At 39.3% G+C, this 23,372-nt stretch overlaps 1 protein-coding gene across 1 annotated transcript in view; it reads left to right on the forward strand.

Annotated features, from left to right (window-relative positions):
* The window catches only part of ZMIZ1 (zinc finger MIZ-type containing 1), a 403,763-nt gene that overhangs the window by 334,834 nt on the left and 45,557 nt on the right, over positions 1-23,372 (forward strand). The window contains 1 exon segment of the mRNA XM_077821484.1: positions 6,470-6,614. Coding sequence (XP_077677610.1) covers positions 6,470-6,614 — 145 coding nt within the window.

Below are 23,372 nucleotides of genomic sequence, written 5' to 3' on the forward strand. Positions count from 1 at the left end.
AAAATGCTTCTCAGAAGATGTTTTTGTGGTACTTGGCTAGCTTAGAGGATTGATAATGGGAAACATGGCTTCTCATCTTTGGGTCACTGATTTGAACCTAGCCAGGTTCGTTAAGTGAGTGAAAGTGATTTCCAGACCATAGTGGTGAGCTGGAAGAATAGGTCTTTAATCAGTGAATTGAGTAGTTTGGGCCACACACTTGCCCCTCCCTTCTCCAGCTCCCCAAACCCTGCCACCCTTTTAAGAAAGAGAGAGAACACTCAATTTTGCTGTATTCCAAAATCATGACTGAAGATGATCATCAGACTTTAATCTATGTTTGGTATGTGACAGTTAAATATTGATTTGAAATCTATCTAGCATTCATATAGACAGATGTGACTGTATCTTCTGCATCCTATTTGTCCCTTGTGAGGAGAGAAATGAAATAAATAAATAGCCAGCACAGTATTCTTTCTCCCCCAGTGCCACAAATTATCTGCCAGGATGATTTGTCAAAAGGAGTGTTGCAGACTCTGCTTGTATAGCAGAAGATACAACACCACCTAAAAGGTCTAAAAAATTCTGCGTACAGAAAATGTGAATTTTCCTTTAAAAGCTATATGTGTGATTTATTGGTGTAGATCTGTGAAAGACGTTGGATTTTCTTGCATCTGCCACAAAAGCCCGAGCACCTTACTGCATTTCTTGCTGAGATTAAAAAACAAAACAAACTGGGGGATGGTGCTCAACAGATATTTCTTCACAATTTTCATTGCACTCAATTTTCATTGAGTAAGAAATATGAGTCTGCCAAGCTGCCTGTTGAACTATCTGCTGCAGCTTAACTGCAGCAAGAAAACAGTAATCCTATTGTGCTCCTACAGCAGTCTCCTGGGAAGCAGAAGGCATTGAAATTACTGAGCAGTTGTCTTGTCCCTTCCTCACCTGCCTTTGTAGCTGTAAATATAGTTTCTGCCTATAAATAACAGTTTGCTGCACCTTTAAGCATGTTCCCTAACAAGAGGAGGTGATTTACTGAGGTGATAAGCTGTAACTAATACTAGGGTATCATAATAGGTAAATAGATTAGCACTGGGCTTCTCTGTATTTTGCTTTCCAGGGAGTCCACTGGCTCATTCATTCATTGTAGATGCTTACTACAGCACTTTGCAATACATCGAGTTAAATCAGTTCCAGGATTGAAGCTATTGATGGTTGTATGTATAAAGCTAATGAAATGCATTAGTGAATCTATCGGATAGCATTTATTGTTTAGGATCTCTTCTTTTCTCCCTCAACATCTCTCCCCAATAAAAGGGTTATAATGGGCAGAATCCATTATTCAGTACCATGATTATGTATTTTGAAATGCATCATCATTTTGTTTTGTGGTTTTGAATGATGTGAAGTACAGTTGGATCATTTGCAGCAAGGTGTTAAAAACCGAATATGCATTCTGGATTTCATCCATGGATTCCCCATCTTGGATTAATTACTTTTACATTCTTAAGAGTCTGGCTTTTCTGGAGACTATGGATCTTTAATTAGCCAAAACTATTGTTTATCTGTTCTGTGTTAATGACCTAAGCCAAAGCTGCCCTCAGGGCAGATAGTGATGTGTTCTTCAGTCCGGAGCATCCGTTGTCTGTGTAACAGGTGATCGCTCTGGGCTGAGTCAGGACCACTAAACTCATTTTACTAATTAAATTGTACGAGTCTTTCAACCTTTGAACACTGATGCGGAAGCATACATTTTACCCATGAGCCCTTCCTGTTCTGTCATTCCTCAAATAATTTCTCTGTTCTTTCCAAACAGGCTGCTTCCTTTTCCCATTTCTCCTGCACCACCTAGTGACCAGTCAGGAACGTGACTGTCTGTTTTTGGTCATGTCAGCGCATATGTAGGCACTTGCAATGACTGTGCTACATCCTGGGTCCACATGAACTTGCATAGCACTTTCTAAGATCATAGTTATCAATATTTTATTAAAATACTTTTGAAAAACATGTTTTTAATTTCAAGACAATGATTGATCACTTATAATTATGCAATACTTTGATCAAATACACCGGAGTATGTTTGGTGGAAACAATATTGCACTGTGGGCAACGTATCAGTATAAAGGGGGCCTAAGAAGATAGGAACAATATTAAGGGATGTTGCCAACGCTCAAGATTTTTTTTATCACAGGTCTTGAGATATCGAGTGTTTTTCTTTAAAGCTCCAGATTCTAGACTCAAGTGATCGTACAAAAATCTCAGTGTTTTTGTAAGTTTGTAGCCCACATGACTGCAGAGAGATGTTATTCAAGTCTCTCTTAAAAGTCAGAAGGAAATTAAAAGATTAAAAGAACACCACATGTGTGTCTATATATATATATAATGTTTTCAAAACATTCTTCATGATTTTTTGAGGCTTAACTCATTTAAATATGAGGGTTTGGCAATAGTGGATCTTAAATATGCAAAAGGCTATAAAATGGATGTAATAGGACGTGATTTTAATATTGAGGAGAGGCGATATGGGTCAAACTCTGCCTTCAGATATGCGCATGGGAAGGCATCATGTGGCACTATATTTGTAAGTCCCCCCTGGAAGAATGAAAGTAAGACAGTAGGGCTAGATGGCAGGAGCTGACACTATTGAAAGTACCTTTCCTAACTTTCAGATATATTTTTCTCACTTTTTCAACAACTCCTTGGCTGCTTGTAAATGAAACCGCTCCCTTTTTTTTAAAACTGATTCCATTTTTCTCCATTTCACAAACATACAGGCCTGTTGCTATGGGGTTTGGTGTTGGGTTGCTCCTGTCATCCAATTTAGCAAGCTAGCATTAATTTGTTTTAAAAATAGTGAAATCCTTAAAATAAAATAATCACATGAAGAATTATACAGGTTTTACAAAAGAGAAGTAGGTCAAATATTGTGCCAATCAACTGTGAGACTGTCCCTTTAAGCAAAAGAAATGGGGAATACACTAAAACCATCATTTGATTGCCTGTATATGCTGCTTTGGTATGAGCTGGCAAAGCCTGTGTGACTGAGTATTGGGGGGAAATGTCAATTTTAGTATTTTAATCAGAATATCCTTTATATTTGGGTTGGGGGTGGGGATGTGGAGGTATAAAGAATTCCTATTCTACCCTTGCAAACATTGACTTTTTATTTTAACAAGCAAGCTACATTATTATATTCAAGGGGCATTGTAGCAATGCAGCATAGGAACACAATTTAAATCAATCATTAAACTGCAGCAGAAAGAGGCTGTGAGAGGTAGTGTGGATGGTCCATCTGCAAAATCTGTGTTCCTGTATTACAAGGAGGAGGGGTTAGAGGGCGGGGGGAGAGAAAAAGCAGCTGCTTGGCTGTTCTCTGAGAGGGAGAGACTGACTGTTGACACCATCTGTAGTTGTCCTTTGTGCTTGCTTCTTTATCTGTTCATTATAGTGATGCTGAATTTCTCTTGCTTTGAGTTTAAATGAGTTGAGATGTGCCTAATACTGTCAGCACAAAAAGCTGAAACTACGTACACTAAAGATGAATAGTGTAATCTGTAAATTCATTTTCATCTTACTTGAATAGTCACAGGAAGTAATGTTCTTCAGAATCCAGCTGTACCAGATGCTTGTATGGCGCATTTCATCTCACCATACTAAGTGCAAACCAGTATAAGAGGGGGGTGGGGGGAGGTTGCAACATTTGAGACAGACAATGGTAAAATCGCTGAGGGTATGTCTACACTGCAATGTAAGCCCAGGATTTGAACTCAGGCTGAAGCCTAACCCCTCTTCAGTCTACACAAAAATTACACTAACCCCGGGCTCGGACCCCAGGTCCAAGGATCCCACTGTGTTGGAAGGTCCAAACCTGAGTCAAACCGGGACCCAGAGTTCAAGACCAATTCCTTTGCTGTGAAGACACAACCCCACTGGACTCATGATCTGGGAGTCCACCAAAAGAACCCCACCGGCCAACTTTCTTTGTCCTCTGGACAGTAAAGTTTTCCCACACTGCATCACAAACACAAGGCTAGAGTGACCACATTTTGGGAGAGTGCTTGGGAGTCTGGGATACAGGTGGTTGGACTCAGGCCTGCCTAATGCAATGTAGATCCTCAGGCTGGGACCCAAGGGTTCTGCAGTTCCTAATCTAGGGTTACAAATGAATGTAGATGCTCAAGTCCTAGGTTAACAAATCCAGGATCGGCTACCTCAAGTTCCAATTACCCAGGACTTACATTGCAGTGTAGGCATACCCAGGGTGTTTTGTCTCCCTCGCTTTGATGGAGACAACGGTGATTTAACATTTTTAGAGACAGTTCTGAACTGGTATGTTTTCATTCAGTGCATGAACACAAATAATTATTATACATGGTACATGACTGGGAAATGTCCCAGGAGAGGAAAGGTTAAACCTCTCAGTAATGAGCAGTGAGATGGGGATGAGTACATTTGTTATGTTTTATACCTTCAAATTCTTACTTTCCAAAAATGTGAGTCATTTCCTGATAATTTGTAGCATGTAACTGTCTCCCTTATCTCAAAAGCCTGACCATTATCTGACATTACATTTCACCTTTACAAATGTGTGCATTTGATATTAGTAATAATAATAATAACAACTCATTAATATCTTACCTTCCCTCCCTACTCAATGCGATGTTAACTCATTTCCATTGCAAATTATTTGGCCAGGAGTTAACTCTGTTTTTTTCAAAGCAGGTACTGGCTTTTGTTTGCAGATTCATGTCCTCAAATCCATTAGGCGGCTGCTTTTTATCTTTATTTGTCAAGCGCTTATATGTGTGCACTAGGAACAGCTTCCTCCTCACATCAAAGCCACATTTAAGATGGACGGTTTCCATTCGACACCATAGTAATTACAATCAGCTGTGGAAGTGCTCAGCATCCGCTATTATTCTGACATGGCTGCATTTACAGCTCGGCAGAACACTTTGTTCATTTTTCTCAGAACTCAAGTAGCCATAGTGTGCATGAGGAAACTATGTTAGGCAGTGATTTTTATCTGCAGGCAGCATGAAAAAGGGGTGAGGGGAAGACCCTTTGTCACTGGCACATAAGTAATAACATGCCAGGGATAAAAGGTGAGTATAATTTGATCAAATGCTTGTTGACAGATTCCTTGGCTAATAGAGAAGCAGCTTAGAATGACACTCATTGCTAGAACATTTTGGCACGGAGCTCAGTGAGAATGCTTTCTATAGGCTAGATGTGATGCTAACAATTTCAGAGAAACCATATTTAGTTCTATAAAGAAGCAGTATCCCCTTCTTGTCACAGAAGGACTCTAAAGCACCTCCCGAAGTACCATTATCGACCTTGCATGTGGTAAATACAAAGAAATTACTACATCCTCAATACCCTGATGTGTGTTTACTTTTCTTTAATAGTATTGCTTTTATTAAATATTTCACTGGTATGGCCAGTTGATTTTTTTTTTTCATTTCTAGTGTTTTTATATAGAGACATATTTTTCTGTGTTCCTGTCAAAATCTGGTAATCTTACACTTTTCACAGTGTAACTTTCCAGTTACATCCTTTGAAATGGTTCCGATAATTATCAATTACACCACTTTTGAGTGTATAATGGAAGAAGGTGAGGTCCCTTTTAAATGACCTGTCCCATTATTTCTGTGGCAGTTGCGGATGTTTAGTGCCTCTGAAAATCAGGCCACTTATTTAGGTGCCTAAGGCCCCAATTCATCCAAGTGTGTAAGCATGTGCTGATGTGTGAATATATGAGTAGTCCCATTGACCAAAGGAATATTTACGTACTTAAAGTTTGGCATACGTTTAGGTGTTTTGCTGAATTAGGCCCCAAATATGGATCCAGGTGTCTAACTTTAAGCACCAAAGTTTTAATATCTTGGCCGTTCTGTTTTGTAAGCTCATTCACAGTTGGGGTAGGTAATATAAAGTTGCAAATTAAATCCAACACCTGATTTTTCTTTTGTAATCTGTGTCTTCTGCAATAAAATTTAATACAAAGGAATTGCAATATTGTCAATTGTATGGAATGATACTATTTTATTTATGCAAGAAGGCAAAGAACAGCCATCACAATAAATCATATATAAGACTGGCTAAATTAAGAAATGCTGATTGTGACGAGTATCTCTAATAAACTAAATCCAAACTAGAATAACTAGCAGAACTAAAACTATCATCCGCTGCCTATTAACATTAGCGATGGAAGGGGATGTGGGAGACTAGAAAGAAATCTTGATTTCTCTTGCTCCCCTCTCTTCTTATCTACCAATGATCTCGTCCCTGTTTCTTCCCATAGTTTTCCCCCTTTTAGTGTAACAACATATACTTCATATGATGGTAGTGGCTCATGGGGAAAGTTTTCAGAACTGGGGTGTGTCCATTCAGTTAGTGACTAATGTGGTTAAAATATCCTTTATCTCAACACAGCTACACTCTTCATTGAGTTGTACACCTTCATTTTGTTCTGTTTGCACAGCGCTGCTTTCGTCGTGGTGTGAGGAGTTGGGACGGCTCTTGCTGCTTCGTCACCAGAAAAGCCGGCAAAACGATCCTCCCGGGAAGCTACCCATGCAACCCCCCATGAACTCTATGAGCTCCATGAAACCCACGCTCTCTCATAGGTGAGTCACACAAGCCTGCTATTACGAGAGTAGATGCATATACAAATTCATGACAGTGAGAAATCTTTTAACTGAAATGCTTATTGCCATGACAAATTGGGAGGAACTAGTTGAGAATTTGCAAGTGGAAGGCAGCTTGCGTGAAAGTGATAATGATATGGTAGAGTTCATGATTCTAACAACTGGTAGGAGGGAAAATAGCAGAATAAAGATAATGGATTTCAAGAAGGCAGACTTGGCCAAATTCAGGGAGTTGGTAGGAAAGATCCCATGGGAAGCAAGTCGAAGCGGAAAAACAGTTTGAGAGAGTTGGCAGTTTTTCAAAGAGATATTATTAAGGACACAAAAGCACACTATCCCACTGCATAGGAAAAATAGGAAGTATGGCTTAACCAGGAGAGCTTCAATTATTTGAAACTCAAAGAAGAGTTCTACAAAAAGTGGAAACTAGGTCAGATTACAAAGAACAAAAGCATGCAGGGATAAAATTAGAAAGGGCAAGGCACCAAATGAGATTAAACTAGCTAGAGACATAAAGGGTAACAAAGGGTAAGAAAACATTCTACAAATACGTTAGAAGCAGGAGGAAGACCAAGGACAAGGTAGGCCCATTACTCAATGAGCGGGGAAAGACAATAATATAAAATATGGAAATTGCGGAAGTGCTAAATGCCGTTCTTGTTTCAGTTTTAACCAAAGAGGTTAGTAGAGATCAGACGTCTAACATAGTGAACACTAGGGAAAATGAAGTCACATCTGAGTCTAAAACAAGGAAAGAAGAAGCTAAAAATTATTTAGACAAGTTAGCTGTCTTTGAGTTGCTAGGGCCTGATAAAATCCTAGAATACTCAAGGAGCTGACTCGGGAGATATCTGAGCCATTAGCAATTATCTTTGAAAATTCTTGGAAGGGTGGAGAGATTCCAGGGGACTGTAAGAGGGAAAATATAGTGCCAATCTATATAAAGAGGAATAAGGACAACCCAGGGAATTACAGACCGGTCAGCTTACCTTCAGTCCCCGGAAAGATAATGGAGCAAATAAGCAAGCAAGCAAGATGTTAAGTAGCAGTCAACATGGATTTGTCAAGAATAAATCATGTCAAACCAAGCTAACAGCTTTCTTTGACAGGGTAGCAAGCTTTGTGGATGGGGGAAAGCGGTAGATGTGGTATATCTTGACTTTAGTAAAGCTTTTGATACTGTCTTGCATGACCTTCTCATAAACAAACTAGGAAAATGCAACCTAGATGGAGCTACTATAAGGTGGGTGCCTAACTGGTTGTAAAACCATTCCCAGAGAGTAGTTATCAGTGGTTCACGGTCAACCTGGAAGGGCATATTTAGTGGGTTCCCGCAGGGATCAGTCCTGGGTCCAGTTCTGTTCAATAACTTCATAAATGACTTTGATAATAGCAGAGAAAGTACACTTACAAAGTTTGTGGATGATACCAAGCTGGGAGGGGTTGCAAGTAGTTTCGAGAATAGGATTAAAATTCAAAATGATCGGGACAAATTGAAGAAATGGTCTGAAGTAAATAGGATTAACTTCAATCAGGACATATGCAAAGTGCTACACTTAAGAAGGAACAATCAATTGCACACATACAAAATGGGAAATGACTGCCCAGGAGGGAGTACTGTGGAAAGGGATCTGGGAGTTATAGTGGATCACAAGCTAAATATGAGTCAGCAGTTTAACTCTGTTGCAAAAAAGGCAACATCATACTGTGATTTATCAGCAGGAGTGTTGTAAGCAAGACACAAGAAGTAATTCAGCTCTACTCCGCACTGAAAAGGCCTCAACTGGAGTATTGTGTCCAGTTCTGGGCCACATTTCAGGAAGGATGTGGACAAATTGGAGAAAGTCCAGAAGAGAGCAACAACAATGATTAAAGGTCTAGAAAACATAACCTATGAGGGAAGATTGAAAAACTTGGGTTTGTTTAGTCTGGAGAAGAGAAGACTGAGGGAGGACGTAACAGTTTTCAAATACATAAAAGGTTGCCACAAGGAGGAGGGTAGAAAGTTGTTCTCCTTAACGTCTGAGGATAGGACAAAAAGCAATGGGTTTACATTTTTATCACGGTAGCTAAGCACAGGAAGAAATTTCCTAGCAGATTGTGGAATCTCCATCATTGGGGGTTTTTAAGAACAGATTAGACAAACACCTCTTGAGAATGGTCTAGTTGTTACATAGTCCTGCCTTGAGCGCTGGGGGCTGGACTAGATCACCTATTGAGGTCCATTCCAGTCCTCCACTTTTATGATTCTGTAACGAAGAATAGCTAGATTGGTTCATTCACCGATTGGAACTAGAGATACCAGCACATACTAAATAAGCTAAATTTTCAGTATTGCTAACTACCCAGTACGTGGTGATGTGACTTTTCTATTTCCCAACTTGAGTTCAGGTTTAGCAAAGCAGTGTGTAATTGGCCCCCTGAGACATCAAGCCTTAAGCCCCACCCTAAGGAGGCAAACTGTACTGACATTAATTAAAACAACACTGCTGTGCATCACTCATCAGATTTTTTCCCATGGAATATTTAAAGAACACTGCGTTTTCTCTGGCCTGCAAACATTTTATTGAAGGTTTTTTTCTTTTAGGTTCCATGGTGATGGTTACATTAGAAATATCTGTATAGATTAGAGTAGATTGGATGTTGCATCAAGATGGTAATATTTATGGGGTTAATCAGGGAAATGAGAACCTTCACTGCACTCTAATGTCATCAGTCAGGAGAAATTCATAAAACAGTTATCACATTTGAATGGAAAAGTGAGCCCCAAGGATTGTCTGAGAAGAGACTAAAGCGTGCAGGATTTGAAACCTGTAGTTCCCAGCTAGCTGGGGGAAGAGCAGTGGCATTACTTCAGGTCAATGAGAGATTGGGAGAATTTGTGTAGGCTACATCAGACATTGGAACTGCATCCCTTATGTTTCTGTTTTTATTTATTTTTAACATCACAAACCAAAAATAATTTCTACAGCTGCTCTGTTTATAACCAAAATGTAGGAAACTTTTATTATTAAACCATTATAACACTGTACGCTAAGTCAAATTGCCATTTAAATTCTTCATGTCCTTACACCGTGGTAAGACCTAAACAATACATTCTGAACTTTTGGTCAGACTATGATCTGTTTTGCGAGAGTACCTGGAGTTGACTCCACTTTATGCCAGTGTGTTTGACTCTGTATTTTGAGGTTTGGGTTTCTGTGTTTTTCTTTTGTTTTTGTCTTGGTATATTTCTGTTTCATTAATGGAAAAAATATGGAAGCTACACATCATTTACTAAAAGTAATACCCCTTATTCTAATATAACTGATTTTAGTGATATCTGTGGCTCAACTGCTTCTTTTCTAATTTAGCTTATGAAATGATCTGGATCAAATACTTAATTACATTAGTTTGATGAAAACAAATTTCTTACTAGAAAACCCCTTTGATTCTAAAAATAATAGTTGATGTGCTGCTGTTTGGACTTTTAATAAACTACTGTCCTCTTTTCATCATCCAAGATGAAATCAGATGGGGAGTCTGCATAGTAACACACTCTTATTGGGACCCAGAGGGGCTAGTTTGTAGAGCTAGGGAAAGACAGAATGGTCCAGTGTTTAGGGACTGGTATGGGACTTGGGACACCTGAGTTCAATTCCCTGTTCCACAACAGACTTGTTGTGTGACCTTGGGCAAGTCACTTCTTTTTTCTGTGACTCAGTTCCCCATCTGTAAAATGAAGATAATAGCACTGCCCTACCTCCCAAGAGTGTTGTGAGGATAAATACATTAAATCTTGTGACGATCTCAAATAGTACAGTAATGGAGACCATATGAGTAGCTAAGAGAGATAGCAAAGGCAATCAACAATAATCTTTTATGGCTGTTGTCTAATGAACCAGTCCATTATGTATCAGTGTAAATAATATATCCTGTCAAAGCCTAGATTTAGATTCTAAGATTGTTAGGTCTTGAAATACCTGACTGACTTGTGTCACAGTTCCTGAGTTAATTGCACCTCTGACCCCTTTGTGGCCTCTCTGAGGGCATCCCACTTAAGTCTTAGCTGTCACCTTTCTCAGGCAAAGTCCTGCAACACTCTCCCTGTAGACCACGGAGTTAGTCTATAATTCCTTCTGCAATTCACAGTGAACACCTTAGCAAGTCTGACTTCAGTTCAGCATCTCCCGTTCTGTTCTCTCAGAGGCAATGACCAGGGTTATCCGGTGCTTTATAAAGCAACTATTATTTGTTCCTAACATAAGCATTACAGAGAAAACTTATCTTAAAACCCGTAAACAGCTTACCGGGCAGACATCCCTCTCCCACCTGGAGACCCTGGCAGGGTTCAGAGTCCTTCAGACCCCTTCCACAGGGTCTGTCCCTGTTGGTCTCAGCATGTCCGTTCTTATATTGGGTGAGAGTGACCACCCTCTCTATGTCAGGCTGGTGACTTTACACAGTTCTCCTTTCTTTGTGTGTCAGGTCTTTTAAACCAGATTACAGTAGTATATGCAGTTTCCCCCAGGGGCTGAGGTTACTGTCCTAGGAATTTGTATCCCCCCACCCCCCCCGGCAGTGATTTTTTGTTCCCCTAGGAAAGTCCTGTAACTCCTCCATGGGGCTAGAATAAAATCCCTAGCCCATACTGATACATCTAATGTTTATAAAATCAATTGTAGTCTTTGGGTATTCCATGTACCCATAATAGGTCACTGCCTGGGCTAACGCATACCCTCCAGTTATGTTCACAAGTGGGCATATCCAATTTCAGTTGAACCCCACATTTCTCTCTCTTTCTCCTGGAATACAGCCTTAAAAAAAAAAAGCTTTAATTTGGCTGGTACTATGAAGTAAATCCCAAATCAGAGTAGTCCAATGCTGTGATGTCCCTCTGGAAACAACACTTCTGTGGCATATCTTCTCGTACTAGTGCAATTTAACAAAATGGCACGCCAGCAGTCTCTGAGGCCCGTTGGGTATTTGTATCATCACTTCAGAATGTGCATTCGTTTCAGCTCTAAATTGGACCGTAATCTGACCACTGTAAATTTTATATCAGATGGCAGGACAGATATAGCTGATTTGCAACTGCCTCGCAGTCCTTGCTGAGATTGTACATTTCCATGATCGTTCTTCAGTGAACTCATAAAACAGAAATTAAGTATAGAGTGGGGATTTACTGGGTTGTTTTTTGGTTTGGGGGTTTTTGGGGGTTGGGGTTTTTTTGGCCTTTTTAAAAAGAGGACCAACGGCAACCATGAAGTCCTCCCTCACGGATACAAAGTCAAACTGGGTTGAGGAGGCAGTTTTTGAATCCAGATTAGGTTCTGGTTTGGATTTGAGGTTACATAGATGCTAAGGTTGAAAAAACTTGACTCGGTGCCAAAATTTCACAAGCCATTTTTATGAGATTTTGTCTGCATCCAAACCAGAATAATGCTTGTTCAAGCTTTGGGACTTAATGCCACAAGAAATTAGTGAATCCAAGTGCTTCATAAGGTTCATAAAAGTATTAGATATTTACTTGCATAATGAGAGCACCCACAGTTACATTATTTAGGATTTAAAAAGGAATGCTAATCTTCATGCTTCAGGGCATAAACCAACCACTAAATTGTTTCTGATCAAGAAGAAATGTTTTCTATAGGTAGGATATCACAAATTATTCATTATGGACCTTCTTGAACCTTCTTCTTTAGCATCTTGGGATGGCCACTGTCTAATATTTGATACAGGTCTCAGACAGACAAGATTTAATATGGCAGTTCCTATGTTCTTTCAACTGGAAAATGGGCTATATCCATGAGAGTCTGGTTCCAAGGATTCCTATCTGAAGCACCTTACATATACAGATTCATAGATCCCAAGGCCAGAAGGGACCATTACAATCATCTAGTCCTGTCTAACACAGCCCATAGAACTTCCCCAAATAATTCCTAATTCTTTTAGAAAAACATTCAATCTTGATTTAAAAATCATCAGTGGTGGAGAATACACCACGACCCTTGGTAAATTGTCCCTTTGTTTGATTACCCTCTGTGTTAAAAATTTACATCTTATTTCCAGTCTGAATTTGTCTAGCTTTACCTTCCATTCATTGGATTGTGTGATACCTTTCTCTGCTAGATTGAAGAGCCCATTATTAAATATTTGTTTCCCATGTAGATACTCACAGACTGTAACCAAGTCATCCCTTAACCTTCTTGTCATTAAACTAAATTGATTGAGCTCCCTGATTCTATCACTATTAGGTATGTTTTCTAATCTTTTAATCATTCTCATGGCTCTTCTCTGAACCCTTTCCAATTTATCCACATCCTTCTTGAATTTTGGGTATCAGAACTGGACACAGTATTCCAGCAGCAGTAGCACAGTATCAAACACAGAGGTAAAATAACTTCTCTACTCCTACTCGAGATTCCCCTTTTTATGCATCTCAGGATCACAGTAGCCCTTTTGGCCACAGCATCACACTGGTAGCTGGCTATCCACCACAATCCCCAAATCTTTTTCAGAGTCACTGTTTCCCAGGATAGAGTCCCCCATCATGTAAGTATGGCCTTCATTCTTTGTTCCTAGTTGTACACATTTACATTTAGCCATATTAAAGCACATAATGTTTGTCTGAGCCCAGTTTACCATGCGATCCATATCGGTTTGACCTGTCCTCTTCATTATTTACCATTCCTCCAAATTTTGTGTCATCTACAAACTTTATCTGTGGTGATTTTATGTTTTCTTCCAGGTCATTGATACAAATGTTACAGTGTAGAGCCAAGAACCAGTCCCATCCAGGACCCCACTGAAAACACAGCTGTTCAATGACTATTCCCCATTTACAATTATATTTGGAGACCTATCAGTTATCCAGTTTTTAATCCATTTAATGTGTGCCATAGTTTTTTAATCAAAATGCATGGTACCTAGTCCAAATGCTTTACAGAAGTCTAACTCTATTACGTCAACACTATCATCTTTATCAATCAAACTTGTGATCTCATTAAAAAATATCAAGTTAGTCTGACAGGATCTGTTTTCCATAAACCCATGTTGATTTGAATTAATTATGTTCCCCTCCTTTAATTCTTTATTAATAGAGTCCCATATCAGCCGCTCCATTATCTTGCCTGGGCTTGATGTCAGATTGACAGGCCTATAAACAGGTCATTCCATTTACTCTTTAAAAAAATTTCCACAACATTAGTTTTCTTCCAGTCTTCTGGAACTTTCCCAGTGCTCCAAGACTTATTGAAAATTAACCTTAATGGTCCAGCGAGCTCTTCTTTTAAAACTCTTGAATGCCAGTCATATTCACCTACTGATTTAAAAAAGTCTAACTTTAATAGCTTCTGTTTAACAAACTCCAGAGATACTAGTGGCATAGAAAGAGTGTTATCACTATATGATGAGACTATATAATGTTTTTCCCCAAATACATGACAAAAATATTTATTGAACACTTAGCCTTTTCTGCATTATTATTGATAATTCTACCACTTACGTCTACTAATCGACTAATACCATTGTCACGGTTCTTTTTGTTCCTAATATGTTTTAAAAACTCCTTCTCATTCCTTAACTATGCTGGTCATAGATTTCTCCTTATGTCCCTTGGCTTCCCTTATCAATTTTCTACAGTTCCTAACTTCTGATTTATATTCAGTGCTATCAGCTTCCCCATTCTTCCATTTGTAATATATTTTATTGCTTAAATTTGCTTTTGCTTCCCCTCTAAACCAGGTTGGTTTTTTAACTAGTACAGCCTTCTTCTGGGATTTTGGGGTTTTGGAGATATAATAAAGCTTTTTTAAATGATTCCCAATGATCATTCGCATTTTTTTTATTAAATTCTTCCTTCCAGCTGATCTGGATCAGTTGTTTTCAGCTTTGGGAAATTAGCCCTGTTAAAGCACCAAGTATATACTGGTCTGGAATTTATTCTGCTTGCTCATTATAAATATGATCAAGTCATGATCTATTGTACCTAAGCTACCATTATTTTTTTGTTGTGTGATCTGTTCCTCTTTTAGACAAGCTCTAATAAAGAATTCTTCCATGTTGGCTACAACACTTTTGAGTTAGGAGATTGTCATCTATAATGTTTAGGAATTCCAAGGATGTTTTAACACTGGCATCATGAGACCTCCAGCCTATGTCACTCAAATTTAAATCCCCCATTATCATACAGCTTTTTTTTTTTGCCCTGTACCTTATAGATGCATAAGGAAGCAATCATCCTGTTCCCTAGTGTGATTTTATGGTCTGTAGCATATGCCAACTAATACCCTATCTTGTGTTTTTATCTGTTAAGATGTTGAATCAAAACATTCAAGATAATTTTCATCTGAATTATCAGTGACTTATACATGCACATGAATGTCAAAGGAACTCAGGGGCAAGATTCCAGGTTTGTCCGATTCCTAGTGTATAGTCCTACTGTTTTTTGAAAGCTTAAGCTGGGTTGGTGAAGAGTTGAAATGACTAGTCCAAGAGGGCTCTGGCAGTAATATTTCAGGTCAAACACAGGGCAAAGGGAAGGAGAAAGCAAGGCTGAAAGTTTCTTGTGTTAAAAGGTATATATTTGGATGGTTTTAGCATTGGCTTCTGGTTGTGTGGTTCTGAGCACACAGAACCCAAAAATCCCTCTATGCTTGGGTTTTTCATAAATACAGAATGTTGTCTTTTAAAGATTAGAGGCGATTATGTGCTAAGTCTGTTGCATACAAGCCAAACAGTTCAATAAAATAAAGACTTCAATTTGAAAAAAGACATGCTTTTGGTTTAACATGGAAATGTGGTTAGATTGTAAGTTCCTTGTGGCAGGAATTGTCATCTGTGTTTTATGCAGGATTGAGATATCTGTTGGCTCTTAAATAACTCATTTGATATTTCAGTAAACACAATGTGGTGCAGTAGTTAGTGCAAGACTGGATAATAAACACATGAATTTTGTTCCCAACACTATTAATGGTTAATGAAAATCCACCCCTGAGCAGAGCACCAACATGAGACCTGTCCATCACTTAAGTCCCAAATTAGCCCTCCTGTGAGAGTTTAAGTGGGATTTAGCACATAATCCTGGGGTTGGCCCTCAGCATAGGGTAAATTTCGTACTGTGTGACTGTGGGCAAGTGACATACACTATAGTTTCCCAATCTGTGCTAACATGTATAACAACACATACTTATCACACAAGGTAGTTGAGTTTTAATTAATATTTGTAGAGTACTTAAAGATCCTGGGGGAATGGTGCTGTGTAAATACAAATTATTATTATTACAGTATCTTCCTCTTATTTTGATCAAGTCTATACTTACCGCATTTATTGAATTAAGTGGTTTACCTTGTTCTACACGGACCTTATTAAGCCCAGCTTTAAATGGGCACAGCTTTCTTCGAAGTGTGTGGGACTACATGTTACTGCTGCTTATGATGAGTTTGACTCTGTACAAGTGTCAGGGTGCATATTACAGATTGTACAGTGCATATCTATGATTACACTGTCAATAACAATGTCTGAAAACACACAGCTGGCTGCTGTAGTCTCATATGTTACCATGAGTCTTCCTTTGGTTCTTTTTATCTTCTGTCTCATTTTGAATTTTGGCCTTCCATATTAATTAAATGGCAGCTTTCTTATAGCCAGGGATTGAATTATAATAATGCCTGCTTAGAGCAATCAAAATTGATTGAAATAAAGGGATACAGCTATTTTTTAATACAAATGATTTGGTTCTGGAGGTTGTGATAAAATTAAACTGACATTCAAATTAACCAGTAATTCAGTTAGGTTTTAGGCACTTTATTTCTTATCATTATTATTTTTTGTCTAAGCCATGGCTCCAAAATAGCACTTGCGATATTGTTCAAAATAGTTTTAAGGTAGGTAGCGTGGTGGTGGTTTTTTTCCATTTTAAATGTAGCCAGTAATGGAAGTATTTTGTAAGGAGGTGTTTGTGGCTTGTTGGAGATAATTCTGCAGCTAAATTTTTTGTGTGCACTTAGGGTCCTGCCCTGTGCATAGTTTGTTAAGTTCAGATGTCATCAAGTTCCAGAGTATTGATGGAGTCATTTCTGAAGCAACTGGAGAGCCTGCCTCCGTCACTATCTCTGGCAGTTTTGACTAACAATGAAGATAGCTGCTTTAATCACTTTCCAAGTCCAGTAATTTTAAAAGTAGAAGCAGTGGTACAGAGGCCATTTTTTGGTGAAAACAAACCTTTCTATATTATGTAAACCTCTGTTCTAAGAGTTTGGGTACTTTCCACACCTAGCTTGGGCTTGAAACATGGGGAAAATCTACACAAATGCGGCATTGCTAAGAGAAAACATCTGCAGGCTTTCAAAGCATTTCCATCTTTTTTTGAGGAAAATGTGAACAGGACTAACAGATGGTGAATGCTTAATTTAAAGGAATATGTCCAGTAAGGCAACCTATGCTACTCCTGATTCTGCAAGAGCGGGGGTGGGGGTTGGGGGTTGTTATCATGTGGGGAGGTGGTGGAATGCACCATCAGAAGGAAATAGATTAAAGAAAAGTTCAGAGTCCAAAATCTGTTGGGTTCTGTATGATAAATCCTTGATTGAGTAGTAAGACTTTAGGAAAGCATTGCGGTGCCTAGTGTTCGTTTGCTTAAAACTGTGGTAAAAGTGGCCACTCGTGCCTGAAAACTTTGTACAGAAAAGGTTGTGATGTGATTGTTAGGAAATGATTTCCCAAAATGTTCTGTGCAGCCTTCCCTTTGCTCAACATGCTGCTCTCTAAATGAGGTGTTACTGATAGAAATGGCTGTTGCTTTGATAGTTATTTAAAGATCTTTCTGAAGTGATGGAAACCCAGACACTTGATTAGCATCACATTCTTGCTTGAAAACCCAGAAGTGACAGGACTCTGAATGGAAAGTGAATTTTCCAATCTAGCTTCATTTTCAAATCTAAGTGAAGTGCAAAAAGTAAAATAAATAAATTAATTAATTAAAAAAATAAAATTTTTAAAAAAGTATAAATAGTAGAAAGTACATTTGTTTCTTAGAATTCTTCGTTAATACTCTAATGAAGTGGTTCTCAAATTTTTGTACTGGTCCCCCCTTTCACATAGTAATCCTCTGAGTGTGACCCCCCCCCTTATAAATTAACAACTCTTTTTAATATATTTAACACCATTATAAATGCTGGGGGCAAAGCGGGGTCTGGGGTGGGGGCTGACAGCTCGTGACACCCCCCCCCCCATGTAATAACCTCATGACCCCCTGAGTGGTCCCGATCCCCAGTTTGAGACCCCCCTGCTCTAACGTTAGTAGTAACACCTATGAGAATTTTAATGATTTTTATCCTGATACCTTCTCTTTAAAAAAATACCTGTAATTAATTCCCTTCGATGAAAATATGAATCTCCTCAATGACCCTAGTACTCCTTTTCTTTTTGCGAATACAGACTAACACGGCTGTTACTCTGAAACCTAGCTAATAAGTTACCTCAGTTGAAGTGGAAATTATAAAAGGAGTAAATTCCTGATCTATGACTCTGTTCAAAAATTTAAAAAAAAAAAAAATTCTCATACACTTGGGTCTCAAGTTTCAGTAAATTTCAGAGTGGGAAGAAACGGAAGTAGTCACTAATAATTGAAGTGATGGAAAGTGTTTCTAATGGTTCCCCTAAATTAAAGTGGGTAGGAACTCTAGCTAAAATCACTGCCTGTGTTTCATTAGTGATAACAACAAAGACTCTGTTCAATAGACAGAGCACATCAATAACCTGTACAGATGTATCTGTGAAATTAATTAGATACTGACAATGCCTTTAATGGGTATTGGTTATTTCTTCAAATAAAGAGGCTGTTAAAAGAGTGAGGAAAAACACATTAGCCAAGGGAGCTGCTTCAATTTGCTCATATCCCACCATGCTAAGTAAAGAATTCAGGGAAGGTGCAGTAATCCTGTTCATGCTCTTATTTACCATTTACCATGTCAAAGGAGATATGATGTGATAGTTTGTTTGCCACTGTCATTGTTTCAAAGCAATAGCATTTTCCAAATAATTTTGACAGGTATTAAATACTTCTGTGAACATTTGTCAGACATGTCCTTTACATGCCATGAAGTTTAGTCACACCAGAACAGTGAAGTTGTATTTGCATAGGGAAGGCTTTCCCCCACATCCCCCTTCCCCCTCACCCGCCTTTGAACCACCCCAGTACAGTCACCCTGGCTAATCTGAACCTCTGTATTAACACAACATACACACATCCCTGATCACTGTGGAAGCACTATGCTGTGTTTGTCTTGCAAGACTACTAAGGACTTAGTCCACAGACTGCATCTCAGGGTAAAACAAAGGAAAATCCATCCACACGTTTTACTTAATTACTTTGCTTCATTCTAAAAGCTCAGTCTCTTCCACTGGGCATGGACCAATTTGTTCTGTCCTAGAAATTGAAATTAAAAAGAAAAAATCATTCAGTGGTTCTGATCAAAAGGCACAAGCTGCTCATTCAGTAATTTCTTTCTATTCAGACGTGTTCAGGTATCTGAACTGCAAATCGATCAGCCCCTGAACTCGCGTCTAAAATTCAAATTCAAAACCAAGCTAATCTCATTGTGACTTTTCCATCGAAAATAATTCATCAGTTCCAGTAGGGTTTTGTTTTTTGTTTTTAAAGAAAGCAATTTTTCTGCTTTTTTGGGGAGAGTAAATTAGCTTCATCTGTAATCTCAGAAATGCAATTCCATCAAACCCTCCTGGTTGCTGCTGCACCTTCTCTGTGAGTCAGACTCTCTGCAGATCTTCCAGTAGTCTTATTTCTGTGCATCCCCCCCCACCCGCTGTCTCAGAGGCAAAAGCAGAAGTGGAATCTGCTCACGCTTTCAGCGGTTCCTTCCTGGGTTGTTGTAGCAGTCGCTGACCTCCAGGCATTATGAATAAACAGCAAAGCTGGGAACAAAAGGAGTCTTCTGGCTGCCATTATCTCACATTAACATAGCAGACGCGCTGCGGTGTGAACAATGCGAGTCTCATTCTCCGATAATCAGCGAGTACCCAGGCATTTGGATTACCAAGGCAACAGGCAATGGTAGAATACTGGGTGGGTGTGTTGTTGGTTTTTTTTTTTTTTTTTTTTTTTTATTGCAAAGGAGCAATCGGATATGGAATCCCAGGTATATTGATAAACCAGAGCAAAATGAATGCCTTGCAACTGACTGGGGGGGAAACTGAGGAATTGGTTTTGCATTCTGTCACATGTGAGATAAATGAGACATGGGTCTCGCTGTACTATGAAAGGCAATAAAAATTAAACTGCGTTTGTCAAGCTGAAAATGTTCTTAAGATATTTTTCAACATCTTAGAAAAGGTAACAGGTGGCATATTAATAACAGGGCCATTAGTGGTGGAATTTGTAACTGTAATCTGTGACTGTGATAGCACATTGCATGGTCTACTTGTATAACAATAGACAGAATTGCATGTGATGCTTTAATCTTTCTTCTTTAATCAGAATGAATGCTGTAGTCCCACAATGTCATATGGTGATAACCCCATCCAGCTTCTTTTTGATGCAGGGAGTGTGTTTGTTTCTTAACTGCATAGCTTTGATGTCATTTGTTCTACACAACCAGAAATAAGTTGCATATAGCTGTGTATGTCTGCATGCACATGTGTCTAGACATGTGGAATATTTAATATAACAGGACTCTGTATGTAGTTTATACTCAGGCTGAGAAACGTGAATTTATTTATAAGGGAAATACTCGGGCCTGATTCATATTCAGATATAGAGAGTCAGATCCCAATGCCCTAACTCAAGTTGAGTAGTGTCTTACTATGCAAGTAACCACAATGAGACTGCTTGTGGTATAAGATGCAACTCAGCATGAGTAAGTGTATCCCTGTCTGCCCTGTAGAAAGCCAAATGTGAAATGGAAGGCGGTTTTCCCACCCAATGTGATACATAAGCTGTGTAGGCCTCACAGGCTCGGGCCATTGCACATCTCAAAGAAAAAATGTTCAAGTCACACTGCATCCAGAGATGCTATCCTCCCCCGACCTCCAGGTTTAATTTTGCAGTGTTAAACATCCACCAGATTCCACCCCAAGAATAGCTGAAGTTCAGTAGCGATGGTGGCTAATGAACATCTGTGTGCACGTGGTGGTGTTAGCCATGTGCTAAATTACAGAGCCATGTTATGAACTGCATTTATCATGCACATGTCACCTGCCGTCTGCCTACTGACTAATCTGTATTGGGAGTGACATTCCAAACCTCAGAGCAGTTTTAGGGTGGCCACTCTTGCATTCCCAGAATACCAGACATTCCAGTACTTCCTGGAACAGCATGGGTGGGTCCATCCACGCTGGCATGACCTTGCATGCATGGAGGACACGATTGTGAAGAGCACACCAAGCCCCAACCGGTGTGACCTTGCACACATCATGTATACAAGGTCACAATGGGGGCAGAGCAGCACACTCTTGAAATTGGCAGCCCTCATCTGTGATACCTTACAAAACCACATCTGGTTTTGTCTCAGAACTGGCTAGGGGACAAACCATTTAAAAACAGACCTGTCCCGCTTAAAACCGGATTAATGGTCTGCCTAGAGCAGTTTCGATCAGCTACTCTTTTCCCCCCACAAACAACCAGCCAGAAAAACTCTTCCTTGTTTTCCACCCAAAAGTGGAATTCCTAACCCCCTTCCCTTCCAATTTACACTGGTCCATGGCCCAATATAGGCAACATTCAGTCCTGGAACAGTGGGGTTCAGGCAGATCTTTGTCAACCAGGCAGAGCTAGAAATGCCTGCTTTAATGCCATTGGAAATAGGAGATTCAGGGCCTTCCAAAGAGAGACACAACACATGCATCTTGTTGAGAAATTTGAGAGATATCAGACTAGACGTTTTTATGTATAGAAAACATCTTGGGGTCATTTTTTGAAGTTTAAAAAATTATATTTTGTCTTGCCCTCTGTGGTTTGTGCATTTATACTCATGCTACTAAGAAAGTCTGGTGGAGATTATACGAAAAATATTCTTAATAAGAACCTTTTGAAACATTTCTAAAATAGCTTTTCTATAACATGTGGCATATTCAGAATAGTCAGTGTTGTGGCATGAGATAAAGTTTTTATGGTGCTTGGGGCAGAGACCATCTCTTTGTTATATGTTTGTATGCACAGTGAGGTCCAATTACATGATAAGGGCCACTAAGAACGACCACAATACAAATGACAATATTAAGTAAATATTGACTCTTATTTTAGGAAGAGCTGCAGAATTCACTATCGCTTCAATAGTCAAAAGTATTGTAGCCACCCCAAACTTATGCTAATACAAATCTTTACACCACAGCACCATCATGCTTGGGTTCTTTTCTTTCTCTCTCTATCATATATATACACAAGTAAAACCATTTTTTGGAGGATATTACATAAATTGAGATATTATTTGTTGTCCTTACAATGACTCCTTAGATGTCCCTGTTGGCTTGGACCACCCAGGCTAAACCCTAAATCGTTAATAAAAAATGAATTAATCAAATGTATGTGATGCTCATGCCCATTCCCATGCTACTGCTTGCATGCTGGTCCCTACCTTGAATATATTCAGAGTCTGGCCAGCCCTGTACAGAAAGGCATCTGATTACAACTCTCCTCATTCACTGTGGCAAGTTTCAAATGCATCGGTCTTCAAAGTTAAGACTATATATGCTTATATGTAAATATGTATTTGTGTGTTTATGTATGGTATGCAGTGTTTTTTAAAATCCACATAAAAGATAGCCTAAAAGGACATGTGACAACTTCACTACATGTAACTTTTGATAAAAAGTTGTTAATAATAATGCTTTATTTAAAAAAAAAAAAAAAAGTTGAATCTAAACTAAAAAAGCTCCAAATTGGGACACTCCATCTGTGGGGGTTTTGGAGGGCCTACATCTACACTGCACCCAACTGGCAGTGGCATACAGCATATGTGTAACTACACACTGCAGGGAAAAGCAGGCTGTGTCCACACTGTAGTTTGTAGCTGCATCTGTCAGTGAAAGGCTCTGGCAATGGAGAAAAGCTTCAGCAGCTCCCCGCAGCTGCAGCCTTTCCTTTTGCGGGAGAAAGGCTGTGGCAGAGCCTCTTCCTGCAGCATGGAAAGGCTCCAGGGCAAGGAGCTGCCTAAGCCTTTCTCCATTGCCTTCCCCCAACCAGATCCTTTCCCTAATGGGGGAGTCTTTCCTTGTAGCAGGGAAAGGGTCCAGAAGGAGGGAGGCAAGAGGACACCACACTGCTACAGAGGAGACAGGAAGACATGGTTTGGGCGAGTAGAAAGCATGTATGATATGTGCTTGCATACATGCCCACACCCTTCAGGTGTGTCTTTCCTTGCCTCAGCCATGCCCCTTCAGCTACAGTGCTGTTTACACCTGTGCTAGGGGGACTCTGCAGGTATGTACTCTACATTCTGCTGAATGAACGGTGCTCTGTATACATACCACATGTGTATGTTCCAGCTACTTGGGAGTTTGTTTTTGTTCCTGTGAATAATTTCAACAAAATGGAAAATGTCAAAAGTTTCTTCAGAAGTTTTTGGGGGGAGGGGGTTGTTGAAAAACTGAAACCTGAGAATGTTTTGCTTTTCATTGCCAAAAGCAGAAGCACTTTGATTTTCAAGTTTGGGGTTCCCGAAATTTTCTCACAATCAGCTATTTTCCATGGGAATTTCTGTATTGACCACTACAAAAGCCATTCTTCATCCAAAAATAAT

The sequence above is a fragment of the Eretmochelys imbricata genome, chromosome 7, assembly GCF_965152235.1.
Source record: "Eretmochelys imbricata isolate rEreImb1 chromosome 7, rEreImb1.hap1, whole genome shotgun sequence".
Lineage (NCBI taxonomy): Eukaryota > Metazoa > Chordata > Testudines > Cheloniidae > Eretmochelys > Eretmochelys imbricata.